The sequence below is a fragment of the Pocillopora verrucosa genome, chromosome 14 (assembly GCF_036669915.1).
Source record: "Pocillopora verrucosa isolate sample1 chromosome 14, ASM3666991v2, whole genome shotgun sequence".
NCBI lineage: Eukaryota > Metazoa > Cnidaria > Anthozoa > Scleractinia > Pocilloporidae > Pocillopora > Pocillopora verrucosa.
The window spans coordinates 8572520-8591060 of NC_089325.1; the positions used below are offsets into that span (position 1 = coordinate 8572520).

The 18541-nt window shown below is 35.8% G+C and overlaps 3 protein-coding genes across 3 annotated transcripts; 1 reads left to right on the forward strand and 2 right to left on the reverse strand.

Moving 5' to 3' along the window:
- Positions 1-2: 2 nt before the first annotated feature.
- LOC131776545 (sorting nexin-25) lies at positions 3-9608 on the reverse strand. Its single transcript, XM_059092747.2, has 21 exons — positions 8638-9608; positions 7999-8388; positions 7386-7758; positions 7096-7129; positions 6632-6714; positions 6335-6382; positions 5634-5712; positions 5175-5227; positions 4892-5068; positions 4616-4726; positions 4363-4448; positions 4042-4086; positions 3886-3925; positions 3633-3658; positions 3256-3326; positions 2951-3017; positions 1964-2090; positions 1631-1685; positions 1189-1241; positions 953-1000; positions 3-639 (listed from the first exon to the last, which is right to left on the reverse strand). The coding sequence occupies exons 1-21, from the start codon at positions 9513-9515 to the stop codon at positions 514-516; spliced, it is 2970 nt and encodes a 989-aa protein (XP_058948730.1). The 5' UTR covers positions 9516-9608; the 3' UTR covers positions 3-513.
- Positions 9592-14698, forward strand: LOC131776544 (uncharacterized). The gene is made up of 2 exons (XM_059092744.2): positions 9592-11777; positions 13948-14698. Exon 1 carries the CDS (start codon positions 9706-9708, stop codon positions 11353-11355), a length of 1650 nt encoding a protein of 549 aa, XP_058948727.1. The 5' UTR covers positions 9592-9705; the 3' UTR covers positions 11356-11777; positions 13948-14698.
- Positions 14699-14712: 14 nt separating this feature from the next.
- LOC131776562 (uncharacterized) lies at positions 14713-18536 on the reverse strand. Its single transcript, XM_059092767.2, has 2 exons — positions 18193-18536; positions 14713-17563 (listed from the first exon to the last, which is right to left on the reverse strand). Exons 1-2 carry the CDS (start codon positions 18534-18536, stop codon positions 16993-16995), a joined length of 915 nt encoding a protein of 304 aa, XP_058948750.1. The 3' UTR covers positions 14713-16992.
- Positions 18537-18541: the final 5 nt, after the last annotated feature.

Consider the following 18541-nt stretch of genomic DNA (forward strand, 5'->3'; position numbering starts at 1 on the left):
AATATTATTGTAGCTTTTTATTTCTGAAGATCATGATATAAAAATAAATTAATATAAATAAATCTTTGAATATTAGGCAGTGAAATTTGTACCTAACAGAGAAACTGAAAACATTTTCAGAAATTCTGAGGTACTTCTAACAATGAAAATAGGGGAATGACTGTCAGGTTTTTCCAAACCAATTATTTTTAAATTTTTTTCTCAACAAAGGTCCAAAATTATGGTTTTATTCTAACATTAAAAGTAATCAGAGGTTAAGTGGGAAAACTGAGAAAATATGATTTAGTGGACAACAATTTTACAGAGCCATACTGGGCAAGAATCTTTGGAGATATATCCAAAAAGTGTATCCTTGAACAGTTTAAAAGGGCTTCTGCATAATTATTAATACTTTGATTGTTACTCAATAAGTTTTGAGAGCATTACAATGTGGGCCCAATACACATCTCATGTAGGTAAGTAATTTTCCAATGATCCAAGCCTCATTTAAAAATTTCCCACAGTAACAGTTCCTTATTTATCAATGTGAGGTGAAATTGGCTGCATGTTCTTCATGTTCATCAAAACCATTGCTCTTTGCTTAACTTCCTCAGACATCACTTCAGGGCAAATGGTAAATAAAATGAGCTCAAACAGAACCTGTAAGAAAAACAAAGATGGATTAAAAATCCACCAGTTTCTTTAATAGCTAAAAAGATTGCCATGCAAATCAAAATGTAGTCTGGTGGAAACTTAGCAGTAACAAGGTCAGAATGAGATGAAAGATTCCATAGACAGCTAAACAGAACAGTAACCTGTTTCCACCCACACACCCTTCTGTATTCTTAGCCTAGCATCCTTATCATGCATCACTCAACAGTAAAAACCAAATAGGACATACCTCTGTTTATCAAATAATGTAAATCTACTTGAAACTAAATTAATAAGGAGAAATTTCTGACAAAGAACTTACATAAAACAGGTGTTTGGTAACCCTGATATCCTGAAATGCTTCAAACACCTAAAACAAACATGTCTCATGTAAAAGCTGGAAAAAAGTGTTTTCAGGAAAACTTCACCCCATTCACTTGCTCAATCACAGAATTTTAAGAATAAAGAATGTTCAATCCAGTTGTTTATTGTAAAATATATAGCACATAAACACTAATCAAGGTACATAACTGTAGCCAGTTAAATCATTAGGGTTACCTTCAGAGTTCCAAGTTTACTATTTTTTTTTCCCACCAGATTCTGGAGAACTTCTATAATATGAATTATTAATAAAAGAAGAATTTTTAAGGATCTTTTATGAAGTAATCTTTTACAACTTAGTATGTGAACCAGTAATTCTATTAATGTCATAAATTTAAAAATTAATTAAAGGACCATTCCCATATATGATTACTGAAAAGAATGGAAAATTTTTCATCATGTAAAAAATTCTGATGGGTGGGAATTAGAATTATCTTGTATTAACTGACACCCCCACTAACATAGCACCACATTTTCCTCAGAAACTTGCCCTCTCAATAAAAAAAAAAAATTAATATCAGATAACTGATAAAACTCTATTGATGATCTGAAACTGTTCCTACATTTCTCAACATCTGTGTGACAGGGAATTAAAGCTCGTTGCCCATTTCTAACTTGCCTGGAATGTTTTTCAGAAGTTTTTGTCTTGCTCTTTTACTTGTCTTAAGTTTCTCCTGAAAGAGAGATGATGACTGTGGAAAGGCATATTTTCAGTTACCATTTAAATCAATTTTGATCACATCTTTAAAAATACCTCAAGTACTAAATCATTGTATTTTGCAAAGAGTTCCATCTTGAATTCCTTGTTCTGGAACTAGCCTGAGATACATGCCAATTATTTTGTCTACTCTCCATGTCCAGCAAAATGATTGAAGCTTGGAGCCAATGTTTAAAAATATTGAAAAATTACAATGTTGACAGACATTCAATGTAAAAAGTCCAACTTCCTTACTGCATCAGTACGTTGTACAGCAGGTTTAGCCAGTTCCCCACCAGGCCATGTTGAGTCACGGAACAAACGAATGTAGTACATTACCATTGATTCTGACACAAGCCACTCAACCATATGATGGATTTCCCTGGTCAAGGAACAAAGTCTTCTCATTAGATGGTAATCAGGATTTATGAAGATAAATTAACTGTCCTTCAATTCAAGTAAGAGGTATAAATTAAACATGATACATTCTACTGTCTGCAAAGGTTCCCACACTTTCTCCATATGTAATGTTTTTGGGATCAGTTAATTGCTAAATATAACTGTTCAACCCCCTTGTGATAAGACACAAATATTATAAGCACACCATAGAAAGGAATCAAAATACCAGTGTGAATAACTTCATTAATTTTAACCTTTATGTCAAGTGACTGAAAATTTTATGATTCAAATCTGTCCTTGGTTTAATCATTTTTCAAACTAGTATGATGACCCACTATATGATATTTACTTCCAATATTTTCATTTCACTATTATGCATGATATTTTGCCATATTAAGGCAACAGAACCCACAAAATCAATGGAATTATGATGTAGAACAGGGCAAAAATATGAAGAAAAAAATGAGAAATAAAAAGGCCACAGGCAGCCATCCAAACTGTAAACTGTTTGACTGTGTCATTTCAGGGACAAACTATATTGATTGAAACAATTTTCTATTGTGGCTGGTTTTGTTTGTTTTGTTTTTATCTTTAATACATGCCTTAAGTAATCAAAACAATGCTCAAAGAATGCCAAAAAATTACAAAATTGAAAAAAGATGGAAAGACTAGTCCCTTTTTTGATCCAGGTTTAACATACAACATCCCTTGGCCTTTTTGCTTATTGCTCATATTTTTCCTTCCTTAGAAAAATATGCTGCAACTCACAAAATATGTGCCCACATTACATGTTGAACCACTGAAAAAGGTGTATTTATAACAAACTCATCCAGAAACTCTTACTTGTTAATTGTGCCTCCAAATGTGACTTGAACAAAAGCTATTAAAGTTCTTCTCAGCCACTTAAAAACTGTGCACAAAAATAATTGTTCTTACTAATATCAATGTATTTATTGTTCTCATCATTATCATCATCATCATCATCATCATTATTATTATTATTATTATTATTATATCATATTATAATGGCTATCATTATTTTATTTTTCCTCCAAGAAGATTCTTTCTGAGGAAAATTATATTAAATACAAGATCACTGTATCCATTCAAGAAAAGGTATCCTGCATGTTGAAATTCATCACATTTACCTCCTTTCAGCTCAAATATTTCACCAATCAACCCATAAAATGGCTCAGCTATAGAATCTTTACGCAGAGAACTGCCCATAACAAGAAAGGGAAATGTCAGGAAAGATAATTGACTAACCTCAGCAAACATCTTTCTTCCAAAAATAGCAAAACCCAATGTTGAAAGTGCTTGTTAGTATAATTGTAATATTTTTTTATGTAAACACTGACATACAAATTAACTCCATCTACTGTTGTCTCATTTTCAAGAACAAAACAATAAAATTTCCTAAAACAATATTCCCATTTTGTCTACTTTGAGAATACTGTGAAATAAAAATGATTTAATTTCTTGAATTATTATGTTCAACTTGTAAATCATCAATAACATGTCTCACCTGTCCTCTGGATCAGGACCTGTTTCCTATAGAGTAATTTTCAAAAACAAATTAATCAACTGCTTGTGGAGGGTGAAAATTACTATTTTTTTCTCAATTTTTTCATCCCAGTGAGAATTAAAATTTTAAAATTAACATCAATTAAGAAATAAGTTTTTAAAGGTGGACATTGACAACCAAATGATCTTGTCAGCTATAACAGTATTTATACTACTAATTGAACACATTCATCTTAATAACCGTTTTTTCTAACCTCATCAGCTTCTTCTGCTGGAATGATGTCAAAAGGTAGGCTAATTCAAGAAAAAGTGAACAGCTTGTTAACATTGAAGTAAACAAACATTAAGCAGAAAGCCACATCAAACCACTTATTAACCAACACAAACACAATTCTACACATTTTACATACCTTTTTAACACTGACAAAAGGGAAAACCCTCTTTTTGTTGGTTCACTTAAAAGAAAAGTGGGGAATCTTATTAGGTAAAATTAAACAATTCAAGAGAAAATAAGTAGACTCAAAGAACGTCAATAAACTATTCATCTCTTTAATACATGCACCTGTGCCTTTTACATGTATTTGTTTCAAACCACAAAATTCTGTAAATACAACTTACTCTGATTTGAAGTTCATTGCCAAAAGTGCACCAAAGATAATTCAATATGATTTAAAATTGATTGAAGATAATGTGATGATAATCTTATTAACAATTAAACCTCTTTTAAATACCTCTGCTTCTTAAGATGTTCAGGACTGGGGCTGAGAAAAGAGTACAGCTCTTCACTCAAGCACAGCTTTTCATCAGCTAATAATGTCTTCAACAAAAGTAATAAATAACACAAAAAAATTGGTAAATGTGTTGGTAAGCATACTATGAGCTAACTTAACCTCAAAACTTTAATTCTATATGTTTTCTTACACAAACAACCAGCTCATTTTACAGAAAATTGCAAGGATAGGAAAACATGCAACACAACTTTACCTGTAGGTATTCTTCCAATGCTTTCCTTGATCGTTCTAAAAACTCGTCATCAATGGATCTGTACCATTTTTTGGATGGCACAGGTAGATCACGAGTAAGCCAAGAACAACACTGCAAGACACAATAAATTAAATATGTTATTATTATAATCATTTATTTTCTACTAATAAAACAGACCAAGCGCCATTTTTGTTACAACTGAGAGTTAACCACTAATAGATTATTACTTGGAAGGAATAAGTATAATTTAGTTCCATTTCCATGCTATATCATTACCTCCTTTAATTTAACATGAAGAGTCTCAAAATCTTTGAACTTCCTAGTTACAACCCAGCCTTCTGAATTGAGATTTCCATCTCCCTCTTGTGATCTGCCAGCTGACTGAGACTTCTCACCAGCACTGTGAACCACTATAGCATACACAGGTACTGACCTCTCACCATCTATATTCCACTAAAAGGAAAAAAATGAAACATAGCAAGTAGTCATATGGATCTCACTGCTCTGTCTATCTGGTGCCTAAAATTTTTAAACCAAGTGTGTAAAGCTACAGACCTACCTCTACACTAGGTATTTCTATCTTCCACATCCCTAAGTTTTCACACCATTGATCTGCGAAAAACAATCAGGGAACTCTTCGAGTTAATTATGTATGGAGATAGGGATTGAATAGACATTTGGTTCTTAAACACAAATAAATTTCAGGGCGCATGCCTGATAGAATACATTTATCAAACTCTTTGTTGTTTCCATACTTCACAACACTCAACCTTCTTTACAACAAATCTGATAACTGGAAAATGAAATACCATACTCTATGACACTACCCACTGCTGCCATCACAATGAAGAAAAATATTTCGTGGAGAACTACAATTATTCCTGTTAAATGGTTAAAATATTATAAGATGCACTATGCCAATTTCCAACAGTGCAAAATATGCAGAGCATTGCAAGAACCCACATCATCATCAGGCTTAAGTACGAATGATTGCAAACATCTATTATTCTTTCACTACCTGTTCTCTCCACATGAAACTCCAGCTGCATTCTTTCTATTTTCAACTTTTCAATCTCACCAGTAAGATATTCCATTTCCTCAAAAAGGAATAAAATAAATATTACAACCACTAAAAAACAAACGATCATCATTACTTACAGTATGGTTATGCTACTTAATTGAAACTTAGTGCTACAAACCATCCATTCCAATGATATCTTGAGAAGCTTTTAATTACAAAACTTCAAATAATTACATTTAGTTATAAATATATTCTTGTTATTCATAATCAAAACAAATGATTTAATTTTAATCATATGCATGGAATTCCCTAAAAAATAAACCAAAAATATCTTAAGGACAAGGAACATGTTTTGGACAGGGATCCAGACTGGTTTATGGGAGGAGTTTCAGAGGCAATTTACATTACAGCTCACAAACCAACCCTAAATAGAGGTGGGTGGGTGGGGGGGGGGAAACAACTTTTCAGCAATCTAGAAGAGGCTGGTCAAGTCACAGGTCAGGTGACTTGAACAAGGCTTTGGCAGAGAACAAGCTCAGAATTCTACCATCTATGGTGTGTCAAAAATGAAAAAGTTGGCATTAAGATTACAAAAATTCTACACAACTTGGTATACCCTTTAAAAATATTAATTTTCATTGCTAAACAATATGTTGCTCTTAACTCATATTTGTAATTCAAACAAACTGGCTCTGTACCTCGACCTCAGCTCCATAACTTCTTTTCACAAGTTCCAATTGTTGTGTCTTGAGGAGAAATTATCGTCATTTTAAAAATTACACTTACAATATCTTCATGAAAATGATCATTACAAACCACTACACAATTTTAAGTTGTAGATGTCAATTACTGAGGTACCTACAAAAGGAGAAAGAACATTGAACAATAGAACCTCTCCTATCTATCATAAATTCTTACAACAAACAATATAAAGCTGTTCTGTAAATTTGTTCTTGTGGTACAACCAGAGCATACATTTTTATGATTGGCATTACCTTTGAGGCAAGTCTTTGATCAAGAACCTCTAACTTACGGACAATTGCTTCACTCCGTTCTTCTACAGTACTTGGTTTACGTGCTAAAAAGAACATGGGATCTAATCTTAATTCAAATGTCAAAAAGCAATCCCACTAGTGCTTCAGTCATCTAAAATATATTTGAGAAAAGAAAAATACTACATAAATTATGAGGAAGCATAAGAGAATACTTAAATAAAATGTCATCTATGCTAAGGATTGATGCATAAAATTTATTTTCTGCTGGTTCATCAGCTGCCAGTACCTCTCTTTTACTTTATGAATTCATATACCTGTCTATTTTTTCAAGGAATACCAATTAATTTTTGTGTATGTGCACTGGTCTTAAACAAGAATTAAAACAGTTGATTAACTCCTTCAAAATATGAGTGATCATCAAAAAATAATAGCAAAAAATAAATGGTTGGAAGATGTCCACACACCAAGCTTTGGAGTGCCATCACTTTCTGTTCCAACCTATGATAAATCAGAAAAGATATGAACATCCTCATACAATGGAAAACTGTTTCAAGAAATTGATATGCATAGTAGTTTAAATGTATATTCATTTTTTTCCATTACTATCTACTATCAAAATACAGAAACATGCCCTAGGAAAAATTTTCAATCTACATAAAACTCTACTTACAAAATTTATCTTATTGAGAGTTCAAACATTCCAGTTAGTATGATTTAAAACTGTTTTTCACTTTTCTAAACTGAATGTACATACATCTTCATCAGTTGTATCCAAATCAAATTCATCATTCCAATTCAAATCCAGGTCATCATCCTCCCTGTGTTGAGCACGCAAATCATCTAACTCTGCTTCTGATTGCAAAACAAACATGAAGTACTCTTCACTTAGCACAAACTTGCGGTAAAACCTTTCCTCTAAAGTTTTATAAACTTTCTTCTGTGCATCAAAGAACCCTTGGAGTCCATGGGTACCATGCAGGTACTGCTCCATTCCTCTCACCAAAGTAGTGTCCAACATCACAGATTTGTCTGATGATGGTGCAACATAAACTTGGTAGATTTCTTGTGCACTTTCATGCAGTTCAGTGTATTTTACTAACTTAAGATTCTCGACAGCCATCCAGAAACTGCAATCATTGAAAAAAGAAATCAATGAATTTCAATGGAACATTTCATATTTAAAGAAAACCATAAAACATCATCACTTGAAATGTCACAAATCAATTTAAAAATATTCTTGTCTGGGTGAACAATACAAAGTCCATGGTTTAACATCAATGTGATTTGCAATCATCTCAAAAATATTTGAATTGATATTTAGATTGTGGTTCTAAATCTTTGGAACAAAAGAATAATCCAAAACTGACCTAAGCATATTTTTGCTGCCAGTTTTATTTTGAAGGAACAGCATAAAAAAGCTCCTTGCCAAGCTGTTATCCATCACCTCAGGAAAGCCTAACACTTTGGCTTGAGATTTTGCACTCAATTTTTTAGTAAGCTTGACTTTCTCTTGTCTAGTCTGTATTATGTCTGTCCCTCCATTATTAGTGTAATCAGGTCCCCCTAACATTTTGATTCGACGTTCACACTGAGCTTTAGCCACAGTACACTGGTTGATGTAACGTTTTAGATTCCTAGCTCTCAGTTGAGTATCTTTCTTCAGGGCTTTTCCCTGTTTGTCATCTTGTCCAAACTGGTCAATTCCCTTTAAGTTGTTAATTGTAGTTGCCTGCATGATTTCTGCAATTATGTGATACCTGTGTGGTAAAATCAGATCAAAAAAGGAATTTTAGTTTCCTTTATCCAAACAAAAATAAATACAGTCAAACCTCTATACTCCATCTTAAACCTTCACAAATGTCTCCTGAGGGTGGGGGTCAGAGCCACCAAAGGTTTTTTCAGGGGGGGAAGGTTGCATTATAATGATTCAGAAGAAAAGCTGGTGCTGTGAAAAAAAAAAAATCTGCAACTTTGTGATCTTCATAAATAACTTGTAATGCTGTTACCTAATTTGTTTCAAAGCTTCAACTGAATTTGATGTATTGATCATCTTGATGAAGTCTTCATAAGTTTCTGCATAAGCATAGCCTTGCTTGTGCTGAGCTGTGAGAGCTTCTTTGGCCTCCAAATGGACAAGAAGGGTTTGGTTTATATAGTCAGGATCGCACAACATGTCGGCCAGAGGCTGGAAGACAGAGAACGCTAAAATCTCGCGCAAAAGGTATCGCATTGTGGAACAACGTGAATTCTTTTGAGGAAGAAGACAACAAAGCATAACCTCGGAGGCTTTGCGGAGATAATCAAGCTCTGCAGCTCGACTCGTGAGGCATGGATGGAGAACAAAGTGAATCGCATTATCAGAAAAGGCTCGGGTGTCTGCGAGTCGCAGCTGTTGGAAGTGTCTGCTGAGAATTTCAACCACGTCATTCGACAAGAATTTCACGGTGTCAACACATTTTAACCTGTCCACAAGATTCGCCGTCACAACCCACAGCTCTTCAGTAAGTATATCGACAAAGGCAGCTTCATCTTTACCCAAATCGCGAAACCAAGATAGGCAAAAATCACGGATGAACAAGTCAAACACCTCCTGGATGGCTTTGTCGACAGGTCTTGAAACAACCGTCTTGTGCTTGTAAGGTTTATGCGTTTGACTTCGCGTAAGCTTAGCCAGAAAACGTCTGACTGTTTCAACTTTCTTTGGAAGTCTTGGTGTCGATGGGTTTCGTTGTTTACCAGAGAGGAGGTATAGCATTACCCCTGAGAAAATCCCCAGTAGTACAACAAAAAAGTTCCATATTGTCCAGTAGAGGCTATGGAGAAATCCAACCTGCCATAGCACAGCTACAAGGATAGTGCAACCTACAATGTAGTAATTTTGCATGACTCACGAATTGCACAGTCCAATCGACCGGTATTAATAAAGTCACTAATCTCTCTTTCTCATTTTGGGGAAATCTGCAACCTCAATTTTGAGCCTTCGCTTTCAAGTCAAATTTGCTGCAAATTTGTGCGCGGGCATATATTCTCAACTTTGCCGCTGAACCCTACAAGACAACTGCAATCTTTGTAAAATGGCGAACCAAGGGGAAGGAAAAGGAGAGAGATCTGAAGATGATTTCATTCCTCTTAGAACAAATACGAAACGAAATACCACGGGACAGGAAGACAACTTAATGAAATCTTACTACGAGGAGGTTGAAAATATAACACAGCTTTCTGAGGAAAAAATTGATGAAATAAGGTGGCAAAATGGGATTGAGATCCAAGGTGAAAATTGCCCGAAACCTATAACAAGTTTTCAAGATTTAAAGTTACCTCCTGAACTGCAGGAATACTTGCAAGATAATGGCTACATTAGCCCTACTGCAATCCAGATGCAGGCTCTCAGCTGTGTTATGAGTGGAAGAGACATCATTGGTTTGGCAGAGACTGGGTCTGGTAAAACGTTGGCTTATTCCTTGCCTCTGTGTATGTTTTTGAAAACAAGACAGCCATGTTTGCCTGGACAAGGACCTATGGCACTTATTTTGACTCCCACAAGGGAACTGATGCGACAAGTGTTTGATCATATTTCAGAATTGTTGTATTGTATCAGAACAAAGACTACAGGTATGGTTTTACCAAACAATAACCATGGCAGTGTTGCTGAAAACATCAATTCACTTCATTTGAATTACTCAAACACAACAAGGAGTTCTTATTTGAATACACATTTACCTTATAACGTGATGAACACAGGGTCACCAGGAATGCCTGGCTGTCATCCAGTATCAAGTCATTTAGCATCTTTCCCTTACTTATTCCCTGCAGCTTCACCAGTCAGCATCAAATACAAATCAGTTGGAATTTGTGGTGGTGTGCCAGTTTCAGTTCAGGCACAGGAGATAAGGAGTGGAGTGGATGTTGTCATAGCAACTCCCGGAAGGCTTCTTGACTTGTGTAAACGTGGCCTCATCAGTCTTGATAAAGTGTCATATTTAGTGATGGATGAGGTAGATAAGATGCTTGGGATGGGGTTGGAAGAACAGTTGAGGAAGGTTGTTGGACTTGCTACTAGAACTGAAAGGGCAAGACAAACACTGCTATGGACTGCTACCATGCCAGATTCTTTAGACAGATTGGCAAGGTCTGCGGTGTTAGATCCCATTACAATTCAAGTAGGACCTGTTGGGCTGATATCTCCTACTATCCAACAAAATGTCATGTTTCTGTATCATTATGAAAAAACAGAAAAATTATTACAAGTTCTTCGAAATACACCTATTCCTCCTGTCATTGTATTTACATCATCCATCCAGAATGTAGATTATGTCACAGAGTTACTTAAGGAGGAACAGTTCCATGCATCTGGCCTGCACTCTGAAAAACCTCAAGAATACCGATTTACTTTAGTGAGGGAATTTCGTGAAGGCAAAGTGGATGTGTTGGTGGCAACAGATGTTGGGTCAAGAGGTCTAGATTTTCCTGAAGTAACGCATGTAATAAACTATGATCTACCAGATAGTATTGAAGATTATGTTCACCGCTGTGGTCGTACAGGAAGAATGGGGCATTTTGGTGTTGCAACATCTTTTTTGACACTTGACTGTAAGATTGCTGAGCAACTAAAAGAAATGCTGGAAGTGATGGATCAAGCTGTACCCAAAGAGCTTGTGAACACTAAACAGTTTGGCAAAAAAATCATGAAGACAGAGTTTGGTGATAGAGTTGTAGATTTTTGAGAAATTGTTTTGCATTACAATGAAACTATTGATTTTCAAAGGAAGCAAGGGAACTTGAAAAAGTGTAATAAAACCATTTCCACCTTGTGTGAAAAAAGGTTAAGAGAAAGTTGTCAAATTTTATGTAGTTCAATTCTGTGTTTCGTCAATTGTAGATCAGTTATAGTACATAGATAGTGCTTTTAAGTTTTTCAACTAAGTAATGTTTTAGTCTGTTTTTTCTTCTCATCTCCATTAAAGGTCAGTTGAAGTGGATGCTTACCAGAAGGGCTGCACCCACCATAGGGTTTACACAGTTCCCTAATAATTCATTTTTCTTTGGAAAAGTAGACTGCAGACAAAGTGAAGAAAAAATCTCTAGCTGGGGAGATGTACTTATGACAGCCATGTTATTTTAATTTTGAGCTTTTGAGGGAAGAGTAGTAAGTTATTTATATCGTGGTTATTGTTTTTTGTATGTGTGAAAGACTCTTCCATCACTGAAATCTTCCATATTTAAACTACATAAAGTAAAATTCAGCTAATAACAAATATTTTTAGCCTCACACACTCAGACCGATTATCATTTCTAGAGGTTTTAATAGTGTGCTCGTTTTTCCAATGAGAGTTTGGTGATGTTAAGTTTTTCACTGTGAGTTCTACCCCACGAAGCGTAGGCCGTGACATCATACACATGTCAAACACGACTGGTCAGGAAAGAGTGAGATACAATAGGACAGGAGTTAATTTCATACCCGCAAGTACAAGTCTTATTCAAGCAATAATACCTTTGTACTCCAGCCTGATCACCACTCAACTCGTTAAAATATGTATTTAAGCGAGACAATAGGGATGGTGTAGGTTACGCAAACTTCGCTGCACACAAATTTCGTCATCTCAACATAGCCCCATTGGCATCTGTGTTAGTGACAGAGTTCCAGGAATGCAGTAAACTTTGTGTCAACCGAACAAGGAGTACTTCTATCAACTTGGCAGCTATTTCCAAGCGATAAATATCGATAGCAAATCACAAGAGTTCGTCAACAGCGTAGTGTTTCTTTATCTAAGCATAAAGGTCAGTAGACAAGTTCCGTATGTTGCTTTCTCACCTAAAACCTGAACACCTAACCTCCTCACCTCTAACCCTAGATAGTGAAAGAGAGAAGAACACGAGAATTTTTGTTTGGCGATCTTTGTTTTAGCTCCTTTCGATTATTTTTAAGTACTTTTATTAGTCAGAATTAAAGTTTGATTGGAAGGAAGGCTGGTCATAAAATCGTTCGAGGAGATCATTATAAATTTATGGGCCAAAAATAAACGATTAAGAAAAATTTCAACCATCATTTGAGTTGAAATTTCATTTCCAAACATTTCGTTGTGAAACATGAAAAATAAAACAAAGGATGCTATTTATTTACACTTCGTTCTACTCCTATTTCGTAGGATACAATTCTCAAAGTTATTTACGAGGTTATGTATAAATTACCTTTAGAACTCGTCATGGTGGTTAATTTATATTTTCAACTGCACTAATATATCCAAATTATCTTGTTATAATGCCAAGAGTGAAATTTAGAGGAGATTCACTGAAGAAGAAAAACTTGAATCAGACAAGCCATCAACAAGTTCTTTTAACTTAGCAAAATAGTTCCCGCTTACCTTTAGGGTGATTACAGGCAGAATTTGACGCCATGAAAAGAACAGATTTTGCTTTGAACTATCATTTGGTATCAAAATTGAGTGCAGTTTATCATAATTCAGACCGTCAAACGAACAACTTGTATTCGAGAAGGAACTAACAGAAAGAATATCATTAACAAAATTAATCGAGAAATAGATTGTGTGTTACACAATTGTCATTTTAGGATAAAAATAAGGACAACATGCGTAGGATTAGAGCCGGTGCATGCAAAAAAAATGTACTCCCCTACATAGAAAAAGTTTACATGTGAAAGATTAGTCTAAGCAAATATTTTGGCCTCACCTTAGGTATAACACTAATCTACAACTCTGATATTAAGTTAATGAGAAAAGGCTGGGGGCAATGAAGGGTCAAACTAAAAAGGATAGGGTCGTAACCTCGCATCAAGATTGATTGACCAACATAGGTTAATATTACTGAGCCGTCGGTGACAAGTACAAAGTGTGGCATGTTTCTCGAGTACATCCTACTTGTTTTAAGCCAGTCTGTCACACTTAGCAAGTTCAACCCTTCCCCTCTTTTCCTCCACTTACCTCATTTAAAGTGTAGTAGTAGTAGTAGTATGGACACCTTTGCTTTTCTTCTTGTGCCTTCACCTTTGCTGAAGGTTTACCAATGAGAACTCGTGAATAATTGAATATCTCATGTGTAAACTTTAAGTGATGCCTCAGGCCATCTTTCGAGGCCAAACTATACAAACACCGACTTAGTTGATTTTTATTTCTAACGGTGCTCTTTTAGACGAAGTTAACTGTTGACCAAAAATCGACATGGTTTGATTTCATGGTTTTCATAGTGCTATACACTCGAAACAAAGGGAGACGTAAAATAGGAATTTTGGATCACCTTCTACTTGTAATTAGACAATTTTTCTCAAACTACACATGGTATGAATTGATATCTTTTTTTAGTTTACAGAGATTATGTTTGTCAATCACCAGACTGGAGATCATGTTTACTTCAAACGGCGAGTGAATCAAGTTATCGTGGCCCATGTCACTATGGGAAAATGCTACGGCCTAAGGAGTGGGGACATGACAAGGTCGAATGCAGCTTTCTCTTACCAACTGTTGGTCGGTGATAACTCATTTTACCCGGGGGTTTTTCATCTCTGGGTTCACAGAAAATTGCCACAAGGACTGTGACTCCTGATTTGGAGACAGCGACTCGTTATATTTTCACTCATCAGCTTCTCAGGATAACCTTGGGAGCGTGGCATTTCACACTAATGGTCATGACAAACTTGATAAGAGACTTACTAGTGTTGGCCTGCGTTAAGAGTAGCATGGACAGTAACGGAGCCTTACATGAGGATGATATTTTAATATTGGGGATTTTGAGTCGCTTCAAAAGAGTAAATAGCTTTGAAGACCGTTTCTCCTCCTACAGTCGTTTTTGTAAACCTTATCATGTAATTATGTCAGCATCTATATGAATTCTTTTCATAAAATGACCAGAGAGAGGCAAGTCAGTTGAAAACATCTTCTTAGTGAATAAACGTAAGTCGTGAGCAAAGCAAGCATACAACTGTAACTTCAGAAATAAAAGTAAAGGCTAATTTTTCATCTCTAGTGAATACATATTTCGCAGTGAGTTAATTAGTTCTCTGAAAAAAATACAAGGAAGGTTTTAAGTACTGAGTTTCATCATCATCATCATATTTTATTTGCCTTATTTACACAATACAAAAAATTTATTTACAGCGGTTATAGCTAGAAGGCGAGGAGACTCAGGAAGCCACCGGGCTTATGGGAGAGCCACCTCACTTACATTAATAAATAAAGTAGAGAAAAAGTGCTGTGAATGTGCGGCTAGGCCAATTCAAGGATTATTTAAGTAAAAACTCTTGCATTTTCGTCTTAAAACTAAGAAGGTTTGACGAACGAGTGACTGAAACAGGAAGAGAGTTCCAAATTTTAGGACCTTGGTGAAGAATTATAAATTTCTTGAGATTTGTGCGGCACAAATGCGTTCGATAACTACTGGCTGTTCTGGTACCATAGTTGTGAATTTGGCTATTCGTTACAAAAAGATTGAGAAGCAATGGAGGCAATAAGTTATTTCTATAATAAAACATGAATTTGGAGGTTTCAAAAGTATTGACTTGGAAAATATCTAAAATTCCTAGTTTGGAGAATAAAGGAGCGGAATGGACTCAATAGTCTGAGTTGGTGATAGCCCGCACAGCTCGCTTTTGCAAGTAATAAATTCTATTTAAGTTAGATGCGTATGTGGACGACCAGGCACAGTTACAATAGACGATATAAGGATAAATTAAGGTGTAGTACAAAGTGAGCTTGGTTGTAGAGGATAGGAAAAAGCGAGACCTGACTATAATACCTATTAATTTAGCGATTTGTTTACATACATAGCTGATATGGTGTTTCCAAGTGAGATGATCATCAATATAGACCCCAAGGAATTTAGTTATGTTAGATTGTTGTAGTGGTTTACCTCCAAAGGAGAGAGAAATGCTGGAGTTAAATTTCTTCTGTCTGGGTTTAAAAATCACGTAGTTAGTTTTCCTTATATTAACTGAGAGCTTATTGCATTTTAGCCAGACATCAATATTTTGGAGTTCATCATTAAGTACGGATTCTAAGCAATTTGGGTTTGAGCGAGAATAAAAGATACTGGTGTCATCAGCGAAAAGCAGAGGGTCTGTTAATTCAGAGGCATTAGGGAGGTCATTTATGTATAGAATGAACAATAGAGGGCCTAAAATCGAGCCTTGAGGGACACCACACTTGATAGTTTGCATAGGAGAGCAAGCTTGATTGAATTGGGCAAATTGCTGGCGGCAAGAAAAGTAGCTTTTGAACCACTGCAGAGCCACGTCACGGATACCATAGTGCTCTAATTTTGCAAAAAAGATATGATGGTCGAGAGTGTCAAATGCTTTGGAAAGATCTAGGAACTAGGAGTTTCTCTCAGGGGAGCATTACAAAGTAGTTTCTTCTTATTAAAATAACATATCAGGTTAACGGGTCACCTTATAGCGGTGTAAATATCATAGTAGCAACATAATTATAATGTTCTCCGCCACAATGATTTAAGGGAAAACAAGTACCTGATGAGATCGAGTCCGTAAGCTCTCTCTTTTTTGTGAGCCAGTTCAGCTGTTCAACGAGGTTTGAACGCCACCAAATTTGCACAAGTATGGAATAACTTAACAAACAATGCCAAGAAGTGTCGCTGTCATCCACAAAAGCTCAGCTCTGAGAGATCGAAAAATCAGTAAACCAGTTAGTTAGCTAGTTTTCTACGGTAAAAGTCATCATTTAGCTCAACATTGGGGACATTTTTTTCACATTTTTAAACATGGTGTTATTGATCCTCGTCCTTCTTACCATGAGTGTGGAACAAAGAAATAACCTGGGTTCCTATGATAGGGAGACGTGGTGGACACACGAATGGCGCGCTGGTTTCCAGGTTGACATTGTTTGATTTAAGTATCTTAACCTTACCCCTATGCATCCTACATCTCCAAAGTAATTGTCCTGAAAACAAGACAAAAAGAAATTGAAAACATGGTATATTTTGAGCTGGGTCGTCGATAAAAGGACCGATGCTAAACTTTTGTCAAGTTTATCACCTGGCGAGCGGCCAAGTCTTTTTCGCGAACAAGAATTCACTTAGTTCACCATTGTCTCATTGTTAAGTTCAAGGTCAATTTTGTGGTTGACCGACTCTCTTGATGAGGTATATCTCGTTGCAGATAAAACCGTGTCCGTTTATTGCTCAATTCCAAAGAACAAATTTTTCTTTGGTGAACTGACGGTATCCTGTCGATGGCCTTTTGGCCGAAGTCGGCCGTTTCGACAGTGAATTGACTGACGGTGTAAGGATGTTCTTCTTAACTTTATTAGTTTATTTATTTATATTATCCTGTTTTTTTTCGTGTGGTCCCAGATTCTTTTCTTTCATTCCGATATGTTCCAAACTATTTCTGTGTTTCAAAAATATAACTTTATTGCGTTCAGCCACGTTGAAGTAAATCCAGAACTACACATTATCAATTGTTCCAGCCCTTTTAAGAGCTTCCTTTGAGTACAAGGCCGGGATTTAATCGTTGTAAAAGAACTTGTAGATATCATCAATCCACACAGGATATGGTGGACTGGCAGATCATATCTTTGTGTCTGGAATATCTTTGTTTGTGATCTCTTGGCCTTGAATTTTCCAAAAAGACTGGAGGTCAGCAAATGTAGCCACATATCTGTCCAATTTCCAATTTCTGAAAGGCAGCTGAAATTGCTTGAGTTTGACAAACATCTGAGGAGCCCAAAGAAAACAAAAAACCCAACAAAAAGCCTGATATAAAACTGGCTGGGAATGCTCTCAAGGAGAAGAGGAAATTCTGACAGGAGCATTTGTATCTGCTCTTTACTTAGTTCCCTAAATGATGCCAGAGTCACTGATGATACAAGGCTCAATTCTGCTGAATCTTCATTCTTTAAATATTCCACTGGATTTGGCAAATCAAGTTTTAACATTTCTTTGGGTTCCTTGTGCTGGGCTTCTACCCTGCAAACAAAATAACAGCTTTCAGGAAATCCAGGAAGATGGAAAGTGATCAATCAGCATATGTTTAAAAGACAATAGATTTGACTGAGTTGGGTAAAGCATGAGCATTAACATCATTCCCATACTTCTATTTGTTTTACAAAAGAAACAAACTTGTTTGTTCAATGTCATCCCAGAGAGCGCTGAAAAGTCCACATACGAAACTGTGAACCTTCTTGACAGAAAATAGATTAATAACATATGTTCCCCTCTGCGGCAAATATTCCATGGGTAATTAAAACAATAGCCTCCACTTCAAGCTATGGTTCACCCACATATACACACTCATGCTTTTTACCAATATCACGTTTCACATAGCAGGTTTCATAAGGTAATTTGTGGAACTATCATCAGCAATGAACCCAACCAGCAATGTTGTCTTCACTTTTAAACTTGTCTAGTGTTGGAAATGGCTTGTTATTAATTATCGCCAACTATGTATTTTATATTTATACCAAGTATTTCGGTTGAAATACCATCAATCGTTAAGTATAAGAATAAAAGAAGACTAATATATCGTTCCTTTAATAAATGTGAAAACAGCAACCCTCAACTTTGACAGTTAATTGTTACTCATACGTTTAGCATACCTCTCTAACCAGACGTGAACGCAGTATTCAGCACATTCTATGGCCGAGCTAGTAACCAATTGAAATAAAATCTTATCCATGAAAGGAGAGATGGCTGATAGAGCAGTATCCTCTTCAGTTAGAATACCACAAGCAGCAAGTCTCCACTCCAACGACCTAACAGCGACTGTGTTTAAGTGCTTATAAAATGGCAGCATCCTTTTCAAGCTCTTGGTATCACATTTAGTTTTACCTATAACTCCAACAATTTCAGAAATTACAAACTGTTGCAGATTTGGACGACTAACTGCAGCATCTAATAGCACTTTTATCGATAGCTTGTATTCACCTAGACTGTCCGCCATTTCAA

What these genes read in the sequence shown, in the direction of transcription:
- LOC131776544 (XM_059092744.2), top strand. Translation starts at nt 9,706, where the DNA reads ATGGCGAACCAAGGGGAAGGAAAAGGAGAGAGATCTGAAGATGATTTC.
- LOC131776562 (XM_059092767.2), bottom strand. Translation starts at nt 18,536, where the DNA reads ATGGCGGACAGTCTAGGTGAATACAAGCTATCGATAAAAGTGCTATTA. An exon ending in GTTCACGTCTGGTTAGAGAG is followed by an intron (nt 17,564 to 18,192) that starts GTATGCTAAACG and finishes TTTTGTTTGCAG; the next exon opens with GGTAGAAGCCCAGCACAAGG.
- LOC131776545 (XM_059092747.2), bottom strand. Translation starts at nt 9,515, where the DNA reads ATGCAAAATTACTACATTGTAGGTTGCACTATCCTTGTAGCTGTGCTA. An exon ending in TGATGGCACTCCAAAGCTTG is followed by an intron (nt 6,715 to 7,095) that starts GTGTGTGGACAT and finishes TGTTCTTTTTAG; the next exon opens with CACGTAAACCAAGTACTGTA. An exon ending in AATATTTGAGCTGAAAGGAG is followed by an intron (nt 3,018 to 3,255) that starts GTAAATGTGATG and finishes TTTTGTGCACAG; the next exon opens with TTTTTAAGTGGCTGAGAAGA.